The sequence below is a fragment of the Lemur catta genome, chromosome 7, assembly GCF_020740605.2.
Source record: "Lemur catta isolate mLemCat1 chromosome 7, mLemCat1.pri, whole genome shotgun sequence".
In the NCBI taxonomy this organism is placed as follows: domain Eukaryota; kingdom Metazoa; phylum Chordata; class Mammalia; order Primates; family Lemuridae; genus Lemur; species Lemur catta.
Window position 1 is genome coordinate 47,060,021 of NC_059134.1, and position 27,010 is coordinate 47,087,030.

Below are 27,010 nucleotides of genomic sequence, written 5' to 3' on the forward strand. Positions count from 1 at the left end.
ATTGATAGCAGTTGTTTCCCAAATAAGCTACTTTAGTTTATACATTGCACTTTCTTGGTTAAATTTACTCATTAAGTATTTTTTGATGCTATTATAAATGGGATTATTTTCTTAATTTCATTTTGGGACAGTTTGTTGTCAGTGTATAGAAACACTATTGATTTTATAAGTTTATTTTGTATTTTGCAACTTTACTGAATTCATTTATCAGATCTAACAGGTTTTTTTTGGTGAAGTCTTTAGGGTATGCTATGTAGAAAATCATGTCAGCAATGAGAGACAGTTTTACTTCTTCCTTTCCTATGTGGATGCCTTTTATGTATTTTTATTGCCATACTGCTCTGGCTAGGACTTCCTGTACTATGTTGAATAGAAGTGGTGAGAGTGGGCAACCTTGTCTCATTTGTTATCTTAGAGGAAAAGCTTTCAGCGTCTCACCATTGAGTACGATGTTATCTGTGGGTCTTTAGTATGATGTTAGCATATGGCCTTTATTGTGTTGAGGAACGTTCCTTCTATACCTAATTTGTTGAGAGTTCTTATCATGAAAGAATGTTGAATTTTTTCAAATGTTTTTTCTATATCTATCGAGATGATCATGTGGGTTTTTATCTTCATTCTGTTAATATTGTGAATCACATAATGTTGAATCATCCTCGCATCCCAGGGATAAATCCCACTTGATCATGGTGAATGATCCTTTTAATGTGCTGTGGAATTAAGTTTGCTACTACAGCCATGTGCCACATAACAATGTTTCGGTCAATGATGGACCGCATATACAATGGTTGTCCTATAAGATTATAATGGAATTGAAAAATTCCTATTGCCTCATGATGTCATAGCTATTGTAATGTTGTAGTATTGATGGGTTTGTGCTGATGCTGGCATAAACAAACCTAGTGTGCTGCCAGTGGTATAAAAGTATAGCACATACAGTTATGTACAACACATAATACTTGATAATGATAAATGACTAAATTGCTGGTTTATGTATTTACTATACTATACTATATATCATTATTTTAGAGTGTACTACTTTGACTTATTAAAAATGACAGGCAACTGTAAAACAGCTTCAGGCAGTTCCTTCAGGAGTATGTCAGAAGAAGGAATTGTTGTTATGGGAGATGATAGCTCCATGCGTGTTATTGCCCCTGAAGGCCTTCCAGTGGGACAAGATATGGAGGTGGAAGACAGTGATATTGATGATCCTGACTCTGTGTAGGCCTGGGATAATGTGTATGTCTCTTAGTTTTTAACAAAAATGGTTAAAAGTAAAAAAAAAAAAATAATCTTATAAAATAAGGATATAAAGAAAGAAAATATTTTTGCACAGATGTACAATGTGTGTTCTAAGCAAAGTATTATTAAAAAGAGTCAAAAGGAAAAAAATTAAAAAGCTTATAAAGTAAAAAAGTTATAGTAAACTAGAGTTAATTTATTATTGAAGAAAGAAATGTTTAAAATAACTTTAGTGCAGCCTAAGTGTACAGTGTTTATAAAGTCTACAATAGTGCACAGTAATGTCCTAGGTCTTCACATTCACTTACCACTCACTCACTAACTCACCTAGAGCAACTTTCAATCTTGCAAGCGCCATTCATGATAAGTGGCCTGTAGAAGTGTACAATTTTTTATCTTTTATACCATATTTTTACTCTGTTTAAATATGTTTAACTACACATATATCATTGTGTTATGATTGCCTACAATATTCAGTACAGTAACATGCTGTACATGTTTGTAGCATAGGAGCAATAGGCTATACTACATAGACTAGGAATGTAGTAGGCTATATACCATGTAGATTTGTGTAAGTACACAGACTTGTTGTGATATTCATACAACAATGAAATCACCTAACACTGCATTTCTCAGAATGTATTCCCATCGTTAAGTGACACATGACTGTATTTTGTTGAAGATTTTTATATCTATATTCATCAGGAATATTGGCCTGTAATTTTCTTTCCTTGTAGTGTTCTTATCTGGCTTTAATATCAGAATAATGCTGGCTTTATAACATGAGTTTGGGAGTATTTCCTCCTTTTGCATTTTTTGGAAGAGTTTGAGATGGATTGGTATTAGCTCTTCTTTAAATGTTTGGTACAATTCAGCAATGAAGCCATCCAGTCCTGGGCTTTTCTTTGATGGGAGACGTTATTGATGATACTCCTTATTTGTTATTGCTCTGTTCAGATTTTCTATTTCTTCATGATTTAGTCTTGGCAGATAATATGTTTCTAGTAATTCATCCATTTCTTCTAGGTTTTCCAGTTTATTGGCGTATTACTGTTCACAGTAGTCTATTATGATCCTTTGTATTTCTGTGGTATCAATTGTAATGCCTTCTCTTTCATTTCTGATTTTATTTATTTGAATCTTCTTTATTTTTTCCTAGTCTAGCAAAAGATTTGTCAATTTTATTTCTTTTCAAAAAACCAACTCTTAAGTTGCATTGATCTTTTCTATTGTTTTTTCTAGTCTCTTTCACTTATTTCTGTTCTGATTTTTATTTCCTTCCTTCTGCTAACTTTGGGCTTAGTTTGTTCTTTTTCTAGTTCCTTGAGATGTAACTTTAGGTTGTTTGTGACCTTTGTTGTTTATTAACATAGGAGTTTATAGCTATAAATTTTTCTCTTAGAACTGTTTTTACTGCATCAAGTAAATTATGATATGTTGTGTTTCCAGTTTCATTTGTCTCAAGGTATTTTTTTATTTTCCATTTAATTTCTTTTTTTACTCCATGGTTGTTCAGAGCATATTGCTTAATTTCCACATATTGTAAATTTTCCTAAATTCCTTCTGTTATTGATTTCTAGTTTCATATAATTGTGGTCAGAAAAAATATTTTCCAAAGATAAGATTTCAACCTTCTTAAATTTGTTAAGACTTGTTTTGCAGTCTAATACATGATCTATCCAGGAGAATGTTCTATGTGCATTTCAGAAGAATGTATATTCTGTTGCTGTTGAATGGAATGTTCTCTATTTGTCTGTTAGATCCATTTGGTCAAAAGTGTAGTTCAAGTCCAATGTTTTCTTACTGATTTTCTGTCCAGATGATCTGTCTATTGTTGAAGGTGGGATGTTGAAGTTCTCTACTATTACTGTATTGCAGTCTATCACTCCCTTCAGATCTTTTACTATCTGCTTCATATATTTAGGTACCCCAATGTTGGGTACATATATATTTATAGTATTTATAACCTCTTGATAAAATGACTCCTTTACCGTTACATAATATACTTCTTTATCCCCTTTTTATTGTGTTTGACTTAAAAGCTATTTTGTCTGATATATGTGTAACTACCTCCTGCTCTCTTTTGGTTTTCATTTGTATGTAATATCATTTTTTATCCCTTCACTTTCAGTCCATGTGTGTTTTAAAGGTAATGTGAGTTTCTTGTAAGCAGCATATAGTTAAGTCTTGTTTTTTTAATCCATTCAGCCACTCTATGCCTTTTGATTAGAGAATTTAATCCATTTACATTCAAAGTAATTATTGATGGGTAAGGACTTACTACTGCCATTTTGTTAGTTGTTTTCTGGTTGTTTTATAGATTCTTTGTTTTTTCCTTTGTCTCTTGCTGTATTCCTTTGTGGTTTTGATGGCTTTCTATAATGGTATGCTTTGAAACTTTTCTTCAAAGAATTAATTTTTTTAACCCAGATTTTGAAGCATTGTACTCACTGCTTTCCATATATTTTCTCTTAATTGTCACATACTTTATTAGAAATGTTTTATTTACTACTATTTTACATATTAGGAAACTTCAGTTCTCATTTGTCAAGGTCACTCAGCTACTAACCAAAAGACCTAGTATTTGGTTCTAAATCTGTCTGAACCTCTGCTCTTAGGCTTCGCAATATCATCAATGTTTTGCAAATTGAAATGGGCCAGTTAGGACTTAGTCTTGACCAGAGATGCGCCTATCTTTTCCTAGTCATTTCAAAGCAAATACTTTCTTGGCCTTGAACATTCCTGATCTTGAGTGTTCTGAGATATCTTCCTTTAAAAGGATTTGTAGTTTGGAGGCTAAACTTAATCAAAACAACAAATTAGGTCAAATGTGTTCTCTCCCCTCCCCTGCGTAATTGCATCTGATGAGTGGTCCTTCCAGACACTTAGTTTCAGGCACTTAGCTGTCTCTTACATTTGCTTCCAGTGATCAGGGTCCCTGAGGTTTAAACATATGTTTTCCCAGTGAACTTTTGTCCTCTTTGAAAACTGCATTCTGTTCCCTCCTATTAAATTCCAGCTTTTATGACTAAATATGTGATGATAGCTCCAGACATGTTTATATGATAAATTAAAGTGGGCAGGGTCTTCTGCTTACAAATTACTTCAAGATAGCACTCTGATGTCTGACCATACAATTGCCTCATAAATCCTAGCATAAAATGGATTTAAGCTTTTACAGTTTCAGCTTGTCCTTGGCTTAGGGGCCTGTTGTTTCAGTGTGTCTCCGTAGGGTTCTCAGCTCCTAGCCTATTTCTCAAACTGAGTCTGTTAGAGATTTATGACTCAGTGGGAAAAAAATGTGTGACTACTTCTCAAACCTGCTTTGTAAAAACAAGTAGATAGGATGTTTTTCTCCCTCTGTCTTGCATATACATGTAAATAAGCCTATACATGTAAACAAGAAAGTGCCTCTGAGTCAGGGGGATGGCAATTTCAGAATCTCAGGTTTGATGATTATTTGCTTTGGATGTCAGAAGTTTGTATTAGAATAGAGACATGTTTCAAAAACCTTACTGCCCAAAGACCCAGATTCACTAGAGGCCTTCTAGACATCAGGAAGGTGTTTGTTTTATAAAATGGAGGCATGTGTCGGTCTGTGCCATGTTCATGGCTATAAAAGAAAGTGAAGAGTGTTAAGTGCGACTTCTCAGGGAAAAGAGGCCTGAAACCTCTGTGATTATTATTTCTGGAGGAGTAAATATTTCAGTAGAAAAGGAAACTCCTTTGTACCAACTCTCTCTGAGTTTCTTCGCACATTTTAATATTTCAAGTAACAGCTGAAACTACATTAACCTTCTGTGTTCTAATTGGAAGCATCTGTGAGTTGCAGAATTAGAATTTTCAGATTCCAAAGTGATTTTCTATTTAGACAGAGGTGTCAATTTCAGCTGAAGTTTCCATCTATGGGGTCTTTCTTTTTCCTCCTAATTATAAAGTGTTCAGTCAGTTAATGATGTGATGGAGATACAGAGCACTCTGCATCAGCTTTTCCATGTACTTATATGAGCTTTTTAATGAAAACTGCACTTACTTCAGCTATTTGCACACCTTATCAGGATTCTTCTTATTCAAGGAGAACAGATGAAGAAATTCCCTCAGCCCTTGGAATTTGACTTGAACAATTTTTTCCTGCCAAAAAATATCTCATAATCAACAAAGAATCTAGAGCAACATCTGATATTTGCAAATCCAGGAAGAAAGAAAGAAGAGCAAAAACAATTAGAAACCTATTTCATTTTGTCTCTATGTTAATAGGAGACTGTCTTATCTCCTAAAACTTCAACAAGAGAGACAGGGAAGCATATTGGTGTCTTACCTGTTCTCCCTTACTACTTTGGCTACTTCTTATATCAGTGATATTATTTCATCTCATTGAGCCTCACTAATCTCAGGTGTAAATTGGAACAACAATATTTACCTTCCAGATTTGTAGCAGTGAGCAAATTGTGTAACATTTGTAAAATGTTCCCAATGGAAGCTAAAATATATGTTGGTTTCTTTTTTTTCCTTTCTTCCCTACTTTTTACATATGGCAACTAAGATAATAGTGACCTGACTTGCAAAGGCCAAAGATCAGGCCCTCAGGGAGCCAAGACTGGCCCTGAGGTTTGATGGTCTGACACCTATAAGGCTCCATCCTTTTTGTTCAAAATTAACTCTGCAGAGTTTGGCAAAGAGTCCATTGTAGAGCACCAAAAAGTCACAGAGAACAAAAGACTCTCCGTGGGTGATATACAGTCAACCCCCCTGTGGATATCAAAATCCACAGATGCTCAAGTCCCTGATATAAAATGGCATAGTATTTGCATATAACCTATGCATATCCTCCCACGTACTTTAGATCATCTCTAGATTACTTGTAATACCTAACACAATGTAAGTGCTATGTAAATAGTTATTATACTATATTTTTATTTGTATTATTTTTATTGTTGTATTGTTATTTTTTATTGGTCTTTTTTTCCCAAATATTTTCAATCTGCAGTAGATTTAACCCACGGATGTGGAACCCGTGGATTGAGAGGGCCAACTGTAAGCCACTTCACAGATGCTTTGTGTTGTTACTAGGATTTTAAGTAATGACTACACAGGGAAAGGATTCAAAACAATGGCACCAAAAGAACAAGCTTGACCTTCTTTAGTAGGTACCTAATAAATGTAGTTTTGAATTTAGTAAACTGGATCTGCAGATCAGTTTTTGAGAGCAAAAAGGAAAGCAAATAATATTCGTGTCAAGACACAGGGGAACCAGAGTATGTAATTGCCCTATCCATGAACCATAGCATGAAATTCTGTGTCTCTTGGAGGGGAACTGACATTCATACCTTTGACAAACATTTCTTAAATTCCAACTGAAAATTTACCAAGAGGCTACTTTATGACTGACATTGTATAATACATGTATTATTTTATCTATTTAATAATGCTTATACCAGCTTAGTGAGATGGACTTAATGATTATAGCTCCGTTTTAGTAATGAGCAACTGAGACTCAGTGAAGTTAAATAATTTGCCAAGGTTTGCATAGTGAATAAGGGTTGGATCTGGGATTTGAACCCAGGTCTGTCTAGCTCTAAATCTATGTTCTTGCAACTGTTTCACCGATAACTGCAAGTCTTTCTAGATTATAGTCCTAGAATCATAAGAGTTTTAGAGGCTATCTGATCTACCTTCTTCATTTTCATGCTGGGGAAACAGGCACAGAGGGATCTGGGAACCTTCTCAAACTCACGTAGCTAGATAGAGTAGTGGAAAAACTTCTACTGCAATTGTCCCAACCACTCCATTACCATATTCAGGGAAGGAGAGAAAGGAATTGACCATCTATTCAGCAATCACTTTCTGAAATAATAATAGACACTAAGTTTTAGGGCTGTACTAGAGGACCCAGGGAAATCAATGGAAGTGGAGGATATGGTTCCTGCCCTTTGGATGCTTCAAGTCCATTTGGGGAGAATGATCCTACAGCAGCAAGAGGGAGACAGAGAAAGGGGGAAGGCCAAAGGGGCCTAGGAGAGGGGCTCCCAGCCCAGCTCTGGGCACTCTCACTCTGTGAGTCAGCCATTCCTAGCCTACTTTTTCTGTGGTTCTGGCACAATGCCTGGCACAAAGCGAATGCATGAAGTCAGTGCAGGGCCAAGGCAATTGTTAACCTCACATGGGAAATAGAGGAAGCCCTGCCCACACCAAGGGAGGTCCCACTCATGGAGTCACATGAATAAATGCCGTTATCCACACCTCTGCACCTCCCTCTAAAGACAGGAACATATGGCATCCACTTGTCATCTGGGAGGGTCAGAAGGAAAGGGGGCCTTCATTGGGTGGAACAGAGCACATACCCACGCCCTTTGGAACCTCTCACCTCAGAAGGGAACAAGATGGGCTTTCCAAGTACAGGAAATTAGTTATGGCTGTTCAGTGAATTAAAATAATCAGAATGTTCTTCAAGATAGAATATAACATCAAAGAAGGATTATGAGTAATCTACCACTAACATGTTTTTATATGTATGGACACCCCATCCCCTATCCCAGTCATACTACCCTAAGAACATTTCACAGAATGCAGTGCAGGGTGATCTGTAAGTTCCTACAGGGCATGGACAACTACCTTACTTCAGTCTCCTGGGGGGATCTGCCTTACCAGGTGTTTGGCCTGCAGAGCCCTTGAGGATTTCTTAGATCTGCTTCCTGGGCTTCTTTAGACCTACTTTTTCCTGCTGTACTGTCGACTCCGGGAGACTGCTACTGGGCTTTGAAAATAGCCTCTTGCGGGTTTTCAGAGAACAGGTTCCCTTCCTGCCAAAAATGTGTGGAATGGTGGTTTCATTGGCAACAGTGAGTCTTTGTTACAGAGTTGAAAGTGCATATCCCTCCTTCTGAGCCTGACCACGGAGGTTTGTCTGATGTCACTGACCCTGTTTTAATTAAGTCCTCCTTTATTGTTGGACTTGGTGCCAAGAAGCCTAAATGGACATTGTCTATTTGAGTGAGTGTTAAGGGTTTTTTTTTTTTTTTCCCAATTCTATTTTAGGAAATTTCTAAAGGTCACTGCTCTGCAGGCTGAGATAAGGGTTAAGAGTCTTTTTCTCAAGAAACAACATTCTCTTAAGTGAACATTATCTTGTTTTTCTTTCTCATGTAACTGAATTCTAAAATTCAAGAGGATTTTTCTGGCTCCTGATGGAAACTGGAGATAGTGATGTAATTTACAGGCCTTTGTTGGATGGAGGAAACGTCACCTACACTTGCCCTTGTGAAGTTCCAACAGACTTTTGGTTTTAGGAAATGTATAGGGAGGGAATTAGGATCACTACTACTCATGGCTACTACCCAAAAATTGGATAGTTGGTGTATTAGCTTCCTAGAACTGCTGTAGTAAAATACCACAAATTGGGGGCCTTAAAACCACAGAAATTTATTTTCTTACAGTTCTAGAAGCTAAAAGTCTGAAATCAAGGTGCCAGCAGGGCCATGTTCCCTCTAAAACCTATAGGAGACACTCCTTCCCTGCCTCTTCTAGCTTCTGTTATTTGCAGGCAATCTTTGGCATTTCTTTGCCTGTAGATGTGTCACTCAAATCTCTGCCTCCATGATCACATGGCTGTCTTCTCCCCGTATGTCTGTCTTCCCCACTTCTTATAGGGACACCAGTCCTATTGGATTAGGGCCCACCCTAATAACCTCATCTTAACTTGATTACATCTGCACAGACCCTATTTCTAAATGAGGTCATAGATACCCAAGGTTAGGATTTCAACATATCTTTTTGGGAGACACAATTCAAATAACTTGGAATTTTCTCTTACCCATAAAATATTTGAATGTGTTATCAGTCTCTACCATAAATAACCAATATCGGCTACCATTTTTTGAGCATTTACCATATACCAAACACTATGCCATGTACCTGATATATATTATTTCATTTAATCCTCCCACAAACACTTTGAAATAAGTATTATCATATGTGCAGTTTATGACTGCTAAAATAAAGTCCCACATCGGTCTCATTTCGGCACCCGTGTTCTGAACTACTCACCATACCCAACACATGTATTGCTTATGGAGTACCTGCTGTGTGCCTGTCCCTACACTAGGCCCTGGGGTGACAGCAGTGAATAAGACTAATGTTGTCCTGCCCTCTTAGAACATGAGTCTAGTGGGAGGAGATATGCATTAGAGATAATTTCCCAAATATCAATTACTAACTCCCAGCACCATAGCATCATTTCCAATAAGGAATTTTTTTCCTTTGCTGCTGTTGCCAAAAGTCTGTTGAGGGGACAATGGCTGCTGAGATGAAAGTAGCGAGATGTCCCTCAAAAAGGGATGAGGGGCTCACCTCTGCTTTCACCAGAGCTCCAACATGTTGTTCTACGTATTGCAAGGCATCTCTGAAAGATTTTTGTTGAACAAAGTGTACCATGGCTAGGTTATGCTGAGGAGCAAAGAATCCTAAAATTTCAATGCTTATAGCAAAGTTTATCCTGTGCCTCTACATCATGTGTGTCCAGTCCCCACATCTGGGGGCTGTGCTCTGTGTCACCCTCACTCCAGGATGCAGGCTAAGGAAGTAGCCTTTTCTGGAACTGCGTAGGTTGCTATGGCAAAGGGAAAGAGAAGATGGTGAATCACACACTGGCCCTTAAGCATTTCCACCTAGAAATGTCAGGTTGTATCCGCTCACATTTCATTGGCAAAAGCATGTCACCAGGCTGTGCTTAATTTCAGCAAACTATGGAAGTGCAGCCTGCCTTGGGCCTGCAAGAGAGAGAACAGAATATATTTGAAGAACAGAAACTAATTGCTTCCACACGTGGATAGAAAAAAGAGTTTCCACCTCTTCCAGGATGAACAGCCCATAACAAAGATGCCTTTCAGGCCAAATGAATTAAATTTTTGAAAGAGTAGATTCAGTTCTCAGTGCCATTTTTGTCAAGTATGGCCATTCCTTTCCCTGTCTGTACACTTACCCCAAAGGGCCATGCAGGAGTAGCCATACGACTTCTGGCCACTCCTTCTCAGCTTCGGTCGGTGGGCCCTGATGACCAAGCAGCAGCTAAAAGAGAACCTGTGTTCTATTTCTCAAAACTAAAGTAGCAAAGTCCAAATGTGAAAGTCACAATTGAGGGCACAGTGAAGTGTGTTCCTGAGCAATTCCTGGCAGGTTCCGTTTAAACAGCAGCCTCCCGAGTACACGTACAACATATTTTCAGGTATAGATATTTTATTTACTTACAACTTCTCAAGAATATGCTGTATTTTATGTAAAGCAAGGCATCTATTTATTGAAACCCTAGATTCCATAGGTTGGTGACTCGCCATGGTCACTGTATATATCTCTCTTTCGCTGAAGGTCCAAAATTGATTCCCTGAAGTAAACAGGAAAAACTTGGGAGAAGTAATCAGTAGCTAAAGTTATTTTTGTTTTTGTCCTATTCCAGTTAGTGGCTGTTAACAGCAAGATTCCCGTGGGTGCCTCTATCCCAGATGCCCATCTTCGCAGCCCCAGGAGCAGTCAGGACTCCTCTGAGTCATTAGCCTTGATGAGTGCTCAGGTTGTATTAGCTCACTGCAGGATGTTTAGCGCCCGGGGATCCCCGGGGCAGCCTGTAATTCACTCAAAAGCTGGAAATGTCTCTGTACCGCTGCGTAGCCAGGCCCCAGGCTTCCTGGAGCTTCCCACCTTCCTGCTCCCCTTTGTGCCTCAACGCAAAATAATAACATCACACTTGAAATAGGCCACACACACCAGCTGTCAAAGGCAGTGCCTCACAGGGCCTCATTCATTGGCAGGGGTTTTGGCTCTTTCTCAAGGAGAGAAGATTGAAAGAGATCCAGCTGTGGATTACGGAGAGCGCCATGGCACCTGAATTATTAATACCACCTCAATCATCTGCACAGAGCAGCGTGTGCTCAGGGAGCCTCACTTTAACACCCCCTCTCAGGCGTACCATATTGGACAAGGTTAGACAAATATTAAGAGTCATATGTCAACAGGGCTTTACAATGTGCAGAGATTTTGTGAACTTGCCTTGTCTAATCACTCCATAGTGGAGAAGCCATTGTCCCCATCTTACTGGTAAGAAAACTAAGGCACAGAGAGGTGAAGTGACTTGCCCCAAATCTCACACCTAAACGGGGCACATTTTTGGGATCCAAGAGACCTGTGTTCCAATCTCACCTCCACCTTCACTACCTCTTAACCTCATCTGTCAAATGATGACAGTGTTGCGTGAGCATTGTGATAATGTACATGAAGGGGCTGCAAGTGTCCCTAGAACAGAGATACTCAAAAATGCTCATTGAATAAATGAGTGAATGTTGCCCTTTTGTGACTTGTTTTCCTTTTAGGCTGCTCTCGCTCTCTTTCTCATTGAATATTAACTCTTGCAGGGAATATGGAAAACCTTTCCTCCCACTTGTGCATCACCAAAGACCTTTTGTTTTCCCCCACTCAGTGACCCACGTAATGGAAGATATTCTGCCTGCTGTACTTTATTTATGGCTACCTTCCTGTTTCCCCAGTAAAAGGCACATGTAACTATCAATGCTGGCTCCTGACAAACATGCATGTTGAAGTGATATAATTCTAGTTTACTAGTTTACAATTAGATATTCACATTTATCAAACACTTACTATGAGCCAGGTACAGGTACCTCACTGAACATTTTGCCAGCAATTGAACACAGGTGATCTGACTCCTGAGCCTGAGCTCTTAACCACCACACTCGATCAGCAACACGAAGAGCTACCATTTGGTGAATGTTTGCTTGTGCCAGCGTACACTGTAGCACACTCTTTAAATATGCATTGTCTTATTTAGTCGTTATTATGAAGCAGGTGGTGTCACTTCCTCCATTTTACATGTGGGGAACTGATGCTTGAGGAAAGCAAATCGTTCATAGCTGTTGCAGCGAGTGAGTGGTAGAGCCAGGCTTGCAGCCCAGACGCTGTGGTTGCAAAGCACTACATTTAACCCCGGGTCTATGCTACCTTCCCTCTCACGTTTCTCTAAAACTTCACTTGAATTGCTTGAAGCCTCATGACTTGTCAGTGCTTTGTATTATTGGAAATCACTTGAAAATCCTCATTCCAGCCTCAGGGACTCCTGAGGGTCTGAGGTCTCAGGATGAAACTAAGCAGGTCTAGATAGGAGGATCTCCCAAGGCACCTAAATATTCTTCCTGAAGCCACTAAGAAGGAATGCAGAGAGGTGAGTGTCTGCATTCCTCAGTTAATCAGAACCTCATGGAAACAGATAAGAAACAATCCCACCACCAGTTACTGCTGGAGAAAATAGTGTCCTCTGAGTGAAAATTTGCTAAACCTGAAAAATAAATTGTTGAAGTCATTGAAGAAGAGGTTTGGATCCCTGGAAGTATTGTATCTGCTTTCTGAGCTTGTCTAGATGCAGTTCTGCCAGGAAATGGGCAGATGAGCAAGAGACCTTGCCCCTAGGATCCTGCGGGGACATGCAATCCATTTGTTTATCATCATAATTTCTCACTCTGCACATTTTGCTTCCTCAACATACATTGAAGAAAAATCTTTCATTAGTGCCCTCAGTGTGCATTTCTGTTTGGTTCACTTCACTCCACACCTCTAGCTGTTTGCCAGGAACTGGATCCCTGACAGAACAGGCAGCCTGAGTTAGCGACAAGAGCACCAGGATCGTGGTTCAAGTAGGCTTAGGAGCTGTGTGAATTTGGACAAGTCACTTCACTTCTCTGGACTTCAATGTCCTCATTTATAAAATGAGGTCTTTGGACTCAACATCTCAAAATCCCTATCCAAAGGCAATGCTTTTGAGGTCATTCGTGGCTAAAATTTAGGTATTAGATGGAAAGCACTTTGAGAAGTACTTAAAAGCTCTTAATGCATTTCAAAAGGTGTTATTTTTGCAGTGCGATCTCTGCAGAGTAGGAAATTATACATGTAAAAAAAAAGAGGAAAAGGGTCCTTTGAAATTATAGGACCTCAAGTTTGAATGTAAAAGTGTTGATTTTAAGTGTCTCTCTTTCCTCTCTTTATCTTCAACAAAGAGGGCCTGTTTTAATGTACGAGATAATTTCAGTAATCACACTTTTCCTGTGTTTAATTAACCACACCAGAGCTTTGCTAGGGTCTAAAATAGTACATGGATCTTACCCCTTTGTTTGCCTTCTCCACTGATAATAGTTAAGAATCCTCTTCCTGGTAAGGGAGAAGGAGACATCTCAACAAATGAAAATTTCCTTTAAAAATGTAAATTTCCTTTACAAAAGGAAAAGTTGTTCTCTGTTTTAGAGCTTTTCCTGCATCTGCTGATTCTCAATATAGTCCATAGTACAAAGAGGCATATTTTGGAGCACCATATTCTCGTACCCTTCACCTGAAACTTGCTCTCAAACTCTATGAGTAAGTTAATTCCAATGCTCACCCTGCCCTCCTTCAATGTGATGAATAAAGCCCTGCAACCCCCAAGTCTTAAGCTCTGGTGTTTTCTTCTGCCCTGGCCCATCCATGTTCTTCCATGTGCTCATTTTCCTACCCTGAGCCACAGGGCACAGCACAGCCCACATGATCCCTTGAACCTGATACAATGTAGCACACACACAAGTCCCCTTTTCTCCAACTCTCATTCAGCTTTAGTCAACACTTTTCATCCTCATCCCTCATTATCATCATTCATTTATTCATTTTCCATTTATTCAAAAATTATATATTAAGCATCTATTATGTACTAAGTCTGGGAGATACAATGTTGAACAAGAACAATAAAAGTAAATGCAGACCTTGCCCTTATGAAGCTTACAGTCTAATGACCGGGTGGATATTAACCCAATAGCCACATAAATAACTGTGCTATTTGTGTACACAGGCACGGGCTACTTTGAGAGCATATAACAGGGAGCCTCTACCTTAACTTGAAAGTGGTACTGACCAAGTTCGTTCTGCCTGCGCACAGTAAGGCAATCACTGTGACAGTGGCTTTTGCAGAAAAGAAAGGATTTATTCATGAGGCAGCCAAACGAGGAGGCAGGAGAACAGATCTCAAATCCACCTGCCTGAAAATTGGGCTTGGGAGTACTTATATGGTCTAAAACGTGGGGAAAGGTGATTGGCAGGTAGGAAAGGTGAGGTAATCGGGGTTCTGTGCAAGCGTAATCTACTCGAGCTATCTGGCTCTTAACAGGACATACCTTCTGAAAAGGTCGCTCTTCAGGCACCTACGAATGCCCAGTTGGAGGGCGGGTGGTCTTAACTGGATTGAACTGGATATGAGCTGGCCCCAAGTTCCTGAAAAACAACTTTAAGCAACTGTTACTATGGTGACCCACAGTCAGAGATGTTATCTGTAAGGAAGCCAGTGGGAGTTTAGTTATGTATGGTCTGGCTATGTGAATTTTAGCTATGTAGGTTTTAAGGTCAACTAGAAGTAAGCGATTAGAAGCAAGCAAAGCAGGTTAAATGTGGTGGGCTTGATCAGGCTAGCCCTCGGTTTCAGAATTATCAAAGAACGAGCAGAATTAACTAACTGAAGAGTGAGGAGGAGCAGGTGCATCAGACAGAAGGAAGAGCGTGTGCCCTGGGGTAGGAAAAACATGAGGAAGAGCGTGGCACATGGAGGAGCGCAAAGGGGCCTGCGCGGCTGAGACTGGACAGTGGGAGGAGAGGGGCACAAGGTGAAGTAAGGAAATCGACAAGGGCCCAGCTGCACGGTGCCCTCTAGGCCATGTTAACGACTTCAGTCTTTGTTCTAAGAGCCATGGGAAGACACTGAAGGATTTTTAGCACAAGGGGTAAAACAGTAAGACTCTGATTTCAAGAGCATCACTTTTGCTACTATATAGAAAATAGACTGGGGATTGGACAAGCAGGGATGTTACAAAGTTATTGTGGCACTTTAGGCAATAGATATTGGAAGCCTGGACCAATAGTGTAGTGCTATTGATGAAAGAAGTGTATGAATCAGAAGCTGTTTAGAAAGTAGAATTGAAGGACTTGGCAATGGGTTGTATAAAAGGAGACAGGAAAGTGTCAAGGACGATTTCAGGGGGTTGGGATTGTTAAACTGGATATGTGGGAGTAATCCTCATTGAGAAAGAGAGCAGGAAAAAGAACCAATTTTGTCTTGAGTCTTTGTTTTATCTTGTCTTTGAGTCATAGTGGTGGAAGGTTAGATCATAACTTTGTTTGGGGACATGTTACGTTTGAAGTGCCTTTGAGACATGCAAAGGGAGATGTCAGGTAGGCAGTTACATAGAAAGATCTAGAGCAATGGCTCTAAAGTTGTGGGTGATTTCGTTCCCCCAGGGGACATTTGCCAATGTCTGGAGATATTTTTGGTTGTCACAATGAGGTGGGGGGTGCTAGTGGCATCTAGTGGGATGCTGCCAAACACCCTACAGTGCACAAGACAACCCCACCCCTCACAGCAAAGAATTACCCAACCCAAAATGTCAATAGGTCAGAAACTCTGGTTTACAGGTATTTGGGAGTCATTGGCCAAAGTCCTTGGAAATTGATGAGATCACATAGAAAAAGAATAATAATAAGAAGAAAAGTGGTATAGTACAAATTTTTGAGGTGCTTTAATGCATAATGGTTGGATTAGTTACCCAGCAGAAAAAACTGAGAAGGAACAGCTAGAGACATAGGAGGAAAACTCAAAGAAAGTGGAGTCTCAGAAGATAAAGGTTGGGGTCGGGGAATTAAAAGTACCAGATGCTACTGAGAAGCCAAAGGAGATGGGGGCTGATAAGTAAGTGGCCATTGCATTTAGGGATGTGAAGGTCATTGGTAGCCTTAGCAAGAACAGTTTTGGTAGTATGATATTGAGAAAAGACATATTGCAGTGGGTTGAAGAATGGGAAGGAGATGAAAAAATGGAGGCAGCTAGTATAGGTAGTGCTTTTAAGAAATTTGGCAATGGAAGAAAGGAGAAAGAAAGCACAGTCCTGGCAAACAATGTGGGGGTCAAGAACAATTTGGAGTTCAGTGTATTTTTATTATTGTTTTAATTTTTTATTATGGAAAATTTCTAACATATATAAAGGAGGAAGAATATTATAATGGACTTCTATGTACTCTGGATTCTATGGACTCTGGATTCTGTTTTATTTCTCAGATGAGTAATGTTTTTCCTTTGGCCAGATTTCATACACAGATTTGGGAGTTCAATCCGTCTGCAGCTCCTTCCCTTCTAGAATTTCCACACACACACCCCTTCACTTCCTGGCTCTTCCAACCCCAATTCTATTCTCTGTTACTTCAAGCTAGTAAGATTTTGGCTTTTTGCTGCACCAAGTTGCTTGCAGATTGGGCTACTATCAGGCAAAAAGGTGCTGCAAACTTGCAAATCTCAAAAGGTTTAATTTCTACTTTCAAAGGTAGATTCCCTCCAGTTTCTTCCAGCTTTGGGCCAACCCCCATTGCCTTAAAAACATATACAGACAACACACATATACATATATATGTGTGTATATATGTATGTATATATGTATTTAAGGAGTTTCTCATAATTGGCACTCGCCCCTCTTTCCATCCTCCCTCCACCCACTACTGTAAGGACCTCATGCACATGTATCTGGACATCCCAACCCACATGTCCAAGTTCCAGTCACAGCCCCAGGCTTAAATGTCCAGCCACTGCAGTGTGGTCTGTACTTGGGAAGAGGGACCTGGAGAAGAGTCCTACACAGTCCCTGGAAGCAGCTTTGGGGCCAGTCAGAGAATTCTGGGATCCTGGGGACCTGGTCTAGAGAAAGGAGGGAGGGCAGACTCTGACGAGCACAGGCTCCAGGGGGCACACCCCTTGGCCCCATGGACTCTTTTTCCTGTGGAGAGGGAGAATTGGAGAAGGCCAGAGCAGGACCCTCTAAACTGGTGGAGCTTTGGACAGGGATCTCTCTCGCCTAGATCTATGAGCAAAATAAGTGATGCAGTACATAGTACTTGTGGTCTTTGCTCTCTTCCTAGTCTGACTGCCTGATTTCTCTCTGTGTGTACGTGTTTTCTTTCTCCTAGGGGGCTCTTCATCACCATCCATGACAAGGGCCACCTTGCAACAATGCTGAACTCTTGGCCAGAAGACAACATTAAGGTATGATCCTGTTCTCATTGCTGTTGCTCCATTGTTGGGTGAATCCTGTCAGCCTGCAAGAGTCATTTCCGACTATAAAATGAGCCATTATGACACTGAAGGCAACATACTGTCCCTGACCCCGTTTCCAGCCCCAAGCATAGACCTACTGTAACCACGTACAAATGCACCTCAGAGCAGAGGTTTGCATCAGTGAAATTGTCCTGTATTATTGTCATTATATGAAGAAGTATGAAGATACATTCAGCATGTACCAAGTACCTCCTAAATAAACAGTGCCAGTTTCCATGGTAGATACAGGGAGAAATCAGGCATAGACTCTCTTCTTAGGGAGCTGACATGTCACGAGAAAAATAAGACAGAGACACAAAAGACTAACAAGGTGGAAATTAATGAGAGTAAGAGCTAAGAGTGTTCAGAGCGGCAGAGATGACTTCTAGGCTGAGGGGAATCTGGGATAACCTCATGGGGAAAGCGACATTGGAGCTGGGCCTTGAACCGAGGGGCAGAGTTTGGGGAGTTAGACATCGGAGAGACTGGGCTGCAGGGTGAGGACACTCTGACCAGGAGAAAAGACTTAGGGTGAATAACATCTTCCCACTTGGGCATGTGTACCCCGAATGTACACAGCAGTGGGGGAGTAGGGGGTGTAGATGCAGAGTGACAAAATAAACCTATAGCACTTCTTCCTGGAGTATCAATTTCACTCAAAAAATTTAGGGAGAAAACATTTTTGTGTAACAGGATATAATATGGAATGCAATAGTTGTGTTAACTTTTAAATATATTATTATAATATAATTAATTTATAATATAATTAATATATAGTATAATAATTAAATATATTAATTATTTTTTAAAATATATTAATAAAACATGCAACTTGGTAGAAATTTATTAGCCTCTGGCTAAATGCCCAGATCTCCTCCTGCTATAGGGACTTCTGTGGAAGAGCTGGAGAGGGCCTGGCATCTAGGACCATTGTCACTTCTGGAAACAAAATGGGTGAAGCAAAAATGCAAAACATCTTCTGGCTACTTGGTAAGGGCATTTTTTGGCCCGTGAGCTGGGCCAGGACTGGAGCTGACCAAGCACAGTATAAGGAACTCTCAGGGCCAGTGCTTACAGGGCCTTGTCTCAGTGGGAGGCTGTGGCACTCCACCACTGTTTTCTCTCCAGGGCCTCCCTCCCTCCTTCCCTGAGTTCCCTGAGCTCCCCCATCCTTCTCCACCAGGCACCAAATACAGTTTCATCCTACTTCCCTTCCTTTGTGTACCACCCACTTCTGGGCCTCTCCAGGGAATGTTAGTATTTAGAACCAGCAGAGCAGGGCAGCCGGGGGTAAGGAGCCAGGCCTGAGCCACAGCCAAGGCCCTTGGACTTCAGTGCTGGCTCATTTTGTGCACTGCTGTCTGGGTGTCATTTTGCTGAGTGCTTCTCCTTCCTGCTTATCTGCTTAGACTCCAGCTATGTGTAGGCCTTGACCCTGCAGGTTTTGGCCCCAGTCCCAGAGAAGCAAGTTTCCAGGGTACGTCTAGGATGAACCTATAATAAAATCTCAAGGATATTAAGGAAACCAGCTAATCAATAGAGCATTAACTATAGGCTAGCCTGAGTAGACATGCTGCTGATGTCCTGCAAACTAATCTTTTCCACATTCCTGGACATTTCAACCATGGAAAAACCTTGAACATAGTAGGCACTCAACAGATGTTTGCTGAGTTGAATGAACTCAGGCAACTGACACACTGAGCATCTTCCATGTCCTAACACTGTGCCAGGAGCAGAGAGATGGGGTCTCCACTAATACATATGGTGGCTTTGTGCAAATTACAAGGAATTAGAAAGAATATTGAAAAGGTACCCCCCTTTACCCAGTACTAAAAAGGACCCAAGCTGGCACAGGAGCCTGGGGAGGGGCTTATGGGCTGGATTTCAGGTTTCAATTGCTTCTCTTGCCAGGGCACAACTTAACACAACATCCCTGCTGTGAGGAATGCAAAAAGAGAAAAACAGGGACCCTGCCCCCAAATTGCTTCATATCATGATTGGGCAACCAAGATATGAATTCAAAATAGAACCTTAGGAGCTAAATATCCATTGACTTGGATAAATCTATTTTGAGAACCTTCTAAGTACTGAGTTCTAATACCAGAGTGATGGAGACAGCAACTGTTGTGGTTTTAGAGGAAGGGAATAGGGGTTTAGGGTCACCAGGAAGAGGTGGAACTCAAGCAGGCCTCAAATAAACAGAGACATCTAAGGAGCATCTAAGGAGAAGGTAAGTTACATGAGCAGACGTAGGCCAGTGGCATTTAATTCTGTTGTATTCAACCACCATTTAGTAATTATCCACTCTGTAACAGTTCCCTGGGGATTCAGGGATAAAGAAAGTATATGGGCCCAATCTCAAGTTTACACTCTAGTTAGAGAAACCGAACCAGAAAAAATGGCAGTACACTATGTCCGTGCTGCCAAAGAGAGGAGCCCAGGGGACGAGGAGCAGACAGGTGACTGGCTGCCCATCTGCCCTGTGGCATCCCAGAGTGAATAGGCAAATGCCTGGGGCCACCTCCACCGTTTATTTCTGTCTCACTTTGGAGAAACCTGGAGGTCAGTGTCAGTGACTATGTAGTGGAATCTGCCCCAACTGTGCAATCAGGCAGACCAAGTTTCTGGTCTTGAATCTTCCACTTACCTGCTGTGTGTGCAGATAACCTCTCTGAGCTTTGCTTTCTTATTGTGAGATATAAACTATGATAAAGTCTGTACAATCGAATGGACATTGTCGTTATGGAGATAGAGGAGGTCGCCGAAGCACACACGGTGGTCCAGGGCCTAAGGGCAGCCATGGAGGGGGCTCCCCTACCTGGGACTCACAGGGCACAAATGGGCAGTCAGATGCTTTGGCCCCTAGACATAATTGATTTGGCCCTTGATGATTTTTGAAAATTCTGAGTTTGGAGGCAACATTTTAAAATCCAAAAACTTCATTAAAAATATATATCCATATCTAAACACTTGTATTTCTGGCTTCTCTGGAAAACCCAGGAGCTCTGAACGTTGGTACGTGAGCAAGTCCTTAGGGCTGATTGGAGTGCCCCGGCTTACCCCGCCCCTACCTGCCACACTCACTGGCCTTTTTCTGGAGGTTCTCCCCCTCCCACCCACAGGCTGCCTTTTTGAAGGTTCAGAATGTTCCAAGCCCCAGTCTTTCTTGTTTCCTAATGTGTTTTCTCCAGTTGCCCTAAAAAGAAGGGAGGAAAATCTCCCTACCTAGGTGGAGAATCTCTGCTCACCACCCCCACCCTGGCACTTTGGAGCTGACCTTGGGCTTTACCTTCACTGTTTCATTTGATTCTCACAGTCACTGTGCTCAGAGTGGAGCAAGGACCCCCTCTGACACCTGTGAGGTGGGTCTTGAAGAATAGATAGGAGCGTGTTTTCTCAGATGAGCAAGCTGAGGTTAAGTGCCTTGCCTGGGGTTACCTACAAATAAGAGCTGGGGCCAAACCCAGAGCCCTGCTGCTGGGTCGCCTCTCCCCAGCTGCAGAGTAGGGAGGCAGAGTTTTTGAAGGCACAGGTGTCTTTGGACCCTGATGTTTCAGGCTGCCTGGCTGGAGAGGAGGGGTGATTCAGCTCCTGCATCAGCTCAGAAGGTGAAAAATGACTTTCTATGGTTCCCAAGCCAGAAAGAGCTGCAAACTGAGATGTCAGAACAGTTGGCTTGAGAGGGAAATGGGGCCAAACCCAAGGGTAGGAAGGCCACGAAGTTTTGTGGGCCCTTCTCGAGCAGGAAGGCGGGGGCGGGGCGGTTAGGTCAGGCTGCCCTGAGCTGTCCAGCGTAAATCACAAAGAGGAGTGAGAACTGCCTTTTCGACTCTTTCCCACAGTGGCCATTGACTGGAGCTGAGAGGAAGGCTCAGCTGAGAATAGCCCTCCTCCCCAACAGTTTTCCCAAGCTCCTAAATCTCTCCCTCACCCCAGTCCCAACAGCTTCAGGGGAGGGGGTGCTAAGAGATGGCTGAGTGGTGGGGCCAAGGGATCATCCTCTGTCCTGGGGCACCAGCCACTTAGGTGTTGAAACTTGGAGCAGATTGCCAGTGCCAGGTGCCTACCTATCATGCACAGGGCCACCTGGTGTTAGACCCAGGTTAGACTCTGGGCTCACTGTTACAGGCTAGATTTCCCAGGAAACAGTCTCTGGGAAAGAAATTAGCATATTAGGGAGTGCTCTTGGGTCAACACCTGTGGGAGCAAAGGGAGCAGATGGAGCAGAGGGAGAGGCTGGGCTGCAGCTGAGCCCATGAGCAGGCCCTGGAGCTGACACAGACCTTCACACTCATCCCAACGCGGGGCAAGGGAGCAGGCCTTAGACTCCTACACTGATCGGTCAGTGTTGCGGGCTGCCCCTAGAAGGGGGCGTGGCTTTGACCAAAGTGGCTCTTTTCAGTCAAGGAAATTCCCCAAGTGGGCTGGTAGCTGAGGGTATGGCTGGGGAAATACCTCTTTCCTTCCTGAAGGAGGATCTGGGCAGCGCATTGCTGTATCCACCTCACACAGTATCATGCCAAGTGCTTTACGTAGATTAACTCGTCGAATTCCCCTGACAACCCTGTAAGAGGTGGGGATTGTTATTATTCCCATTTTATGGACAAGGAAGCTGAGAGGTTAGGTTCTTTGCAAGTGAGGAGTGGAACCAAGGTTTGAAACTAAAGAGTGTGCATTATTTATGTTGTGGAGAGAGAGAAAAGAGGAGAAGGAGGATAAAAGGAAAGATGAGAGGAAGGGATGAAACAAAAGGAAGAGGAAGGAGAGGATTGTACACACAAGGCTGTGGGCAGCCCATGACCACAGCTACAAGTCCAAAGAAGCCCCAGAGCAAGCAAGGAATCATGATCCTCAAATCAGTCTTGAGTCAGTCCTAGTGGGTGCAGCTAAGATAAGGGGTGTGGGCAATCATTCAGAAGGGGCCTTAGGGTGTCAAGGTTAGAATGTGGTCCAAGGTAGGCAGGCAAGGGGAGAATGTGGCACATTATCCCTCAAATATCCCCCTAGACAAGGAAGTTGTAAGTTATAAAATTCTTCCAAATAAAGAAAATGTGATCTTATCATTGCAGAAAATCATGCTGGGCTTTCAAACCCAAAGATGCTCACGTTTTCCCTCAATCTGCTGAACTAGTGGCTCCCAGCATGAGCACCATTGATGTCATGAAAAATAGGGTGCAGGATCTTCTCTCTGAACTTGTTAATCTATACCAGGTCTGAACTCTGTCTGGTTCAGAAGACACTTTGTGCTCTCTATTGGATCTATCACATTGCCCAACATTTGTATGTATCACATTGCAGTCTCCAAGCTAAGTGCGGAGGCATCAAAGATGACATGACCCATTACTTGCCTCAAAGAGCTTAGAGCTACTACGAAAGACAAGGAAATGTATATAACTATAACACAAGGAAGGGGGTGATAGGTGTTGTAGGTGAGGAAAATGCCATGGGAATTCAGTGAAGGGGGTGATAGTTTAGAAGGGAAGCTTCATGGAGGGAAGTTGTCTTTTGAACTGTTCCTTGAAACTGTTCCTACTCAAAAGGAGTAGGAGGGACTTGTGGAAGTTGAGAGAACTATTGGACACCCAAGAGGCAATATCCAGAAGATGGTTAGCTACAAGTGTCATGTGCTTAGAGACGATAGTAGGAGCCATTAGGATGGATGAGGATGTTAAGATGAGAATGTGGTTAAGCTTTGCATGGCCAGACTTTCTTAAAAATTGCATTTGCCAAGTTCTCCTCAGTATCTCTTTCATTCACTTATTTTACAGATAATTATTGCATGGTCTTTCTGTGTTAATGCTGAACTAGAAGATAGGAAATAATTAAAAACTCTAATATAAAGTGTTTGCCTTAAATAATAATCATTGTTACAATCATAAGAGCAGTGATCATTTACTTGTCACCCTTACTTTATACAAAGCACCAGGTTAAAAGGAGACATGTATTATTTCATTTCATTTTTATAACAATATGATGAGCTAGGTATTATTATTATACCCATTTTGTAGAAAATTGAAGTTCAGAAAAGTTATCTGTTATCCAAGATCACACATGGCACATTATCAAGGAGCCTAGATTCAGATACTGATTATTGGACTCCAGAGCCTCTGCCATTAATTGCTAGGCTGGTGACATAAAATGTGTGTTTTATAAAATGTTAATTAACCACCCAGATGCTTTCACCATCAAATGTTTAAGTAGCACCTTGCATGCATCTTGGCACACAGTAGGTACTTAATAAATGTTTGTGCAAGGTAGGGAGACAGACAGGAAGGGGAAGGGTGTGTGGTGGATATAACAAGTGCTAGCAGTTCAGGGGAAGGAGAAATCTCAGTAGACTGCAGTGGGCAGGATTTGCACTGCTGGAGAATGGGGAGAAGGACTTTCCGGAAGAAAGGTATATAGTGGCTGAGAGAGATAGGGTAGGTGAATTCAGAGTATGTCTGGAAGGAGCAAGGAGGCCAGTTTGACCAGAGAAGACAACTGTGTACAGATGTATAGCAGGCGATAAGTTTAAGAAAGTCTGCAGGGTTCATGTCGTTAAAGACCTAAGCATTTTGGACTCTATTCTGTGAGCAATTATAAGTCGCTAAAGGTCTTTCAGCCTGGGAATGGCATAATCAAAGTGGGCTTTGACACAATGAATCTGACATTGGCTGGCAGGAGAGATTGGAAGGAACAAAGATGAGAGGCGAGCAGTCTGGTTGTCAAACATGCAACGACCCAACCACAAGCAGCGTAGGACTGAGAATGGACGCTGGGTGGAGGTGGGTGAGACGTTCTCCTAGAGGAGTCAGGCAGGCAGTAGAGTGCCTGTGGACACTGGAAGAGTGGCACTGCAGAGCCCCTGTCACCGTCCTAGGACTGTAGAAATAACACCTGAAGTAGCTGATTTTCTGCTTTTAACTTCATGTCACTCACTGCCCCCTCAGTAGAGAGAAGGATTCTGAGAATGGAAACCAGAATAAGGAAGCTTTGATTAGGAGAGACGCTAGAGAAATGCCCAGAGTTTCGGCACCCGGGGGCAGTAGAGGGCACAGTCTCCAATGGGACAGCTACCAAGAGGAGGTCAGATGCAGGCTGCAGAGAGAGTGGTGCCAAGGCAGACCAGGACTTTGCCAAGGGCATGGGTGCTTTAGCCCAGCCAGTTGGGACAGTAGAAAGAGCCCTGAACCAGGGACCCAGAGCCTGACTGGAACCCTGTCCTGCCACCTACACAAGCAAGGTGACCTTGGTAAGTCATCTAATCTTTCTAAGATAACTAATGTGGAAACATCCAGCCCGGTGCCTGGCATGTGGCTAATACTTAACAGATATGTGGAGAACATGAAGGTCTTGAGCTTCAGTTTGCTCACCTGTGAAACAAGGGTAGCAATCTCAGACCCGTCTGCCTGCCCGGACCACAGGGAGGACCACTTGAGGTGTGAGCTTTGAGCACTCTCCACAGAGGCAGTAGACCAATCTACAGGGGAATGTCATGACTTTCACGGGTCAGTTGCACTCCCCAGAGACCCCTTACCAGAAACAGAGGAGTATTTTTCTACACCTATGTACACCAAAAGGCAGCACCAGCCCATGTGTGCTCTCACCCCTGAAGATAAGAGAGTAGAAATGAGAAGACACCATAGGCCCTTTGGATACTGGATCTTAAACTCTTCCAGGTCAAGAATGGTCTTTGTCTTTTTATCCCCAGTGCCCAGCATTGCACCTACGTGGATTAAACTAAACCTTATGGTGCCCATGGACAGCATGCTTGGGGCCATCAGGACGTTCATAGCTCAGAGCTGATCCAAAGCCAGGTTGCAGTGAAGGGATGGGTGGCCTATAAACTCAACTCTTGTAGAGATGAAGAGCCAGTGATGGTGAGCAGGTGGGGGTGACCTATAAACAACTTCTTTGTTACCCTGACAGTGTCTCCTTGGCCTGACATTCAAGGCCTTTCCCAGTCCGACTCCTGCCTGACTTTCCATTCTTTCCTTTCCTGCAACCTGCACCTCCTTGTTCCCCACGCACACCTTATATCCCCCCCCAACAGATCTGAACTTCCTTTTGCATCAGATGCCTTTCTCCCACCCACACCCACAGTCTCCCTTGTCCAAGGTGTGGGGGGTGTGTCCCTTTATCCATGAGGGGTTACCCTGCAGGGGGTAGCTCTCCATCTCCTAATCTCTGCCGCCCTTTGTGCCATCCTGCTGCGTGTGAGCTTCCCTCCCAAAGTCATAATTATTAATATACACATTCCTTCTCTCTTTTGGCTCATTAGTTCTTTAAGGGCTGGGTCTATACTTGTTTTTATAGATGAGCAAATTGAAGCTTCTTCCCCCAAGATCTGCCACCATGTCTTATGCAAAGTAAATGCTTCATAAATATGTGTTAAATAAATGAATAAATGAATATCCATTGCAGTCATATAATGATTCCTGTCAGCACCATCAGCCTCATCAGCATCTGTTCATTCACAGTAGGTAAGCCTTGAACTAGCACTGTATCTGGTATGCAGTGGGCCCTCAGTGATTCTTTGCCAAATGCAAAAGGTAATCCCAATACAGCTTGAGAATCTTCCAGATTTTACATATAACAGGGATCCTAGGAAACATCTCAAGGAGCTCTGTTCTTCGCAAATTGGATTTATCGTAACCCAGGAGCAAGCCAGAGAGCATTTGCATTGCTCGCTAAACCCCAGAGTTGGAGCAGCAGCACGAACACTTGTTTTCCATTTTCTTCTTTCATTATGTCCTTTTCTCCTCTTCCCGCCTCCCCAAGTCTCAGACTGAGAATGTCTGTTTAGTTTCTTTGAGGGAACGTGACTAGTTGTGGTTTCCCCCCAACTGTTTCTGCAGCCCCCAGCTGAACCTCAGAATGCAGGGCAGGTGTCCTTCTGGCGTCTCTCCTCTGTGGGGTTCCTCCCAGCCTGCCAGAACAAACCAGCCACCTGCAGGTGAATGAGTGCTTTGGCCCTATCCCAGACAAGCTGTTTCATCGCATCTAAGTCAGTGGGCATCCAGTTGTCAGGCCTGATGTGTTAGGGCTGCTAATCTGAGCGCTTTGTCGCAGGAGGCACTGTCCCTGATTGATGGCGCCCTGCTGTGTTTTCCAGGCGGTGGTGGTGACTGACGGGGAGCGCATACTGGGCTTGGGCGACCTGGGCTGCTATGGCATGGGCATCCCAGTGGGCAAGCTGGCCCTGTACACAGCGTGCGGAGGGGTGAACCCGCAGCAGTGCCTCCCCGTCCTGCTGGACGTCGGCACCAACAACGAGGTAATACGTTGCCCAGGCCAGGAGCTCTGAGGTCGGGAGGTGGCAGCTGGAGTGAGGTGGGGAGCTCGTGTGGGGGATGTTTATGTCTACACAGCAATGGGCATTTCTTTCCTAGTGTCCCCTTGACCAGGGCACACCCCCTACACAGTGTGAAGTGGAGGACCTTCCTCCTTCCTGGTTGCCCATGCTGGCAACCCCATTCTCTTCCCCCGCCCCACCTTCTGGGCCCCGTGCTCCTCTACCTCCATGAGCCCTCTGTGCCCACATGACCCCAGCTGGGGCTCCCTTTGCTCCCTAACCTCCATAATCCCTAGTTTCCATTCCCCTTGAGGACACTTTCTGACCCACTGGTGAAGAGAGCA

General features: G+C 42.6%; 1 protein-coding gene across 1 annotated transcript in view; it reads left to right on the forward strand.

Annotated features, from left to right (window-relative positions):
• Positions 1 to 27,010, forward strand: part of ME3 (malic enzyme 3) — a 189,263-nt gene that overhangs the window by 104,285 nt on the left and 57,968 nt on the right. Inside the window, exons 4-5 of the mRNA XM_045557175.1 lie at positions 17,263 to 17,338; positions 26,487 to 26,648. Of these exons, the coding sequence (XP_045413131.1) occupies positions 17,263 to 17,338; positions 26,487 to 26,648 (238 nt within the window). The remainder of the gene's footprint in view (positions 1 to 17,262; positions 17,339 to 26,486; positions 26,649 to 27,010) is intronic.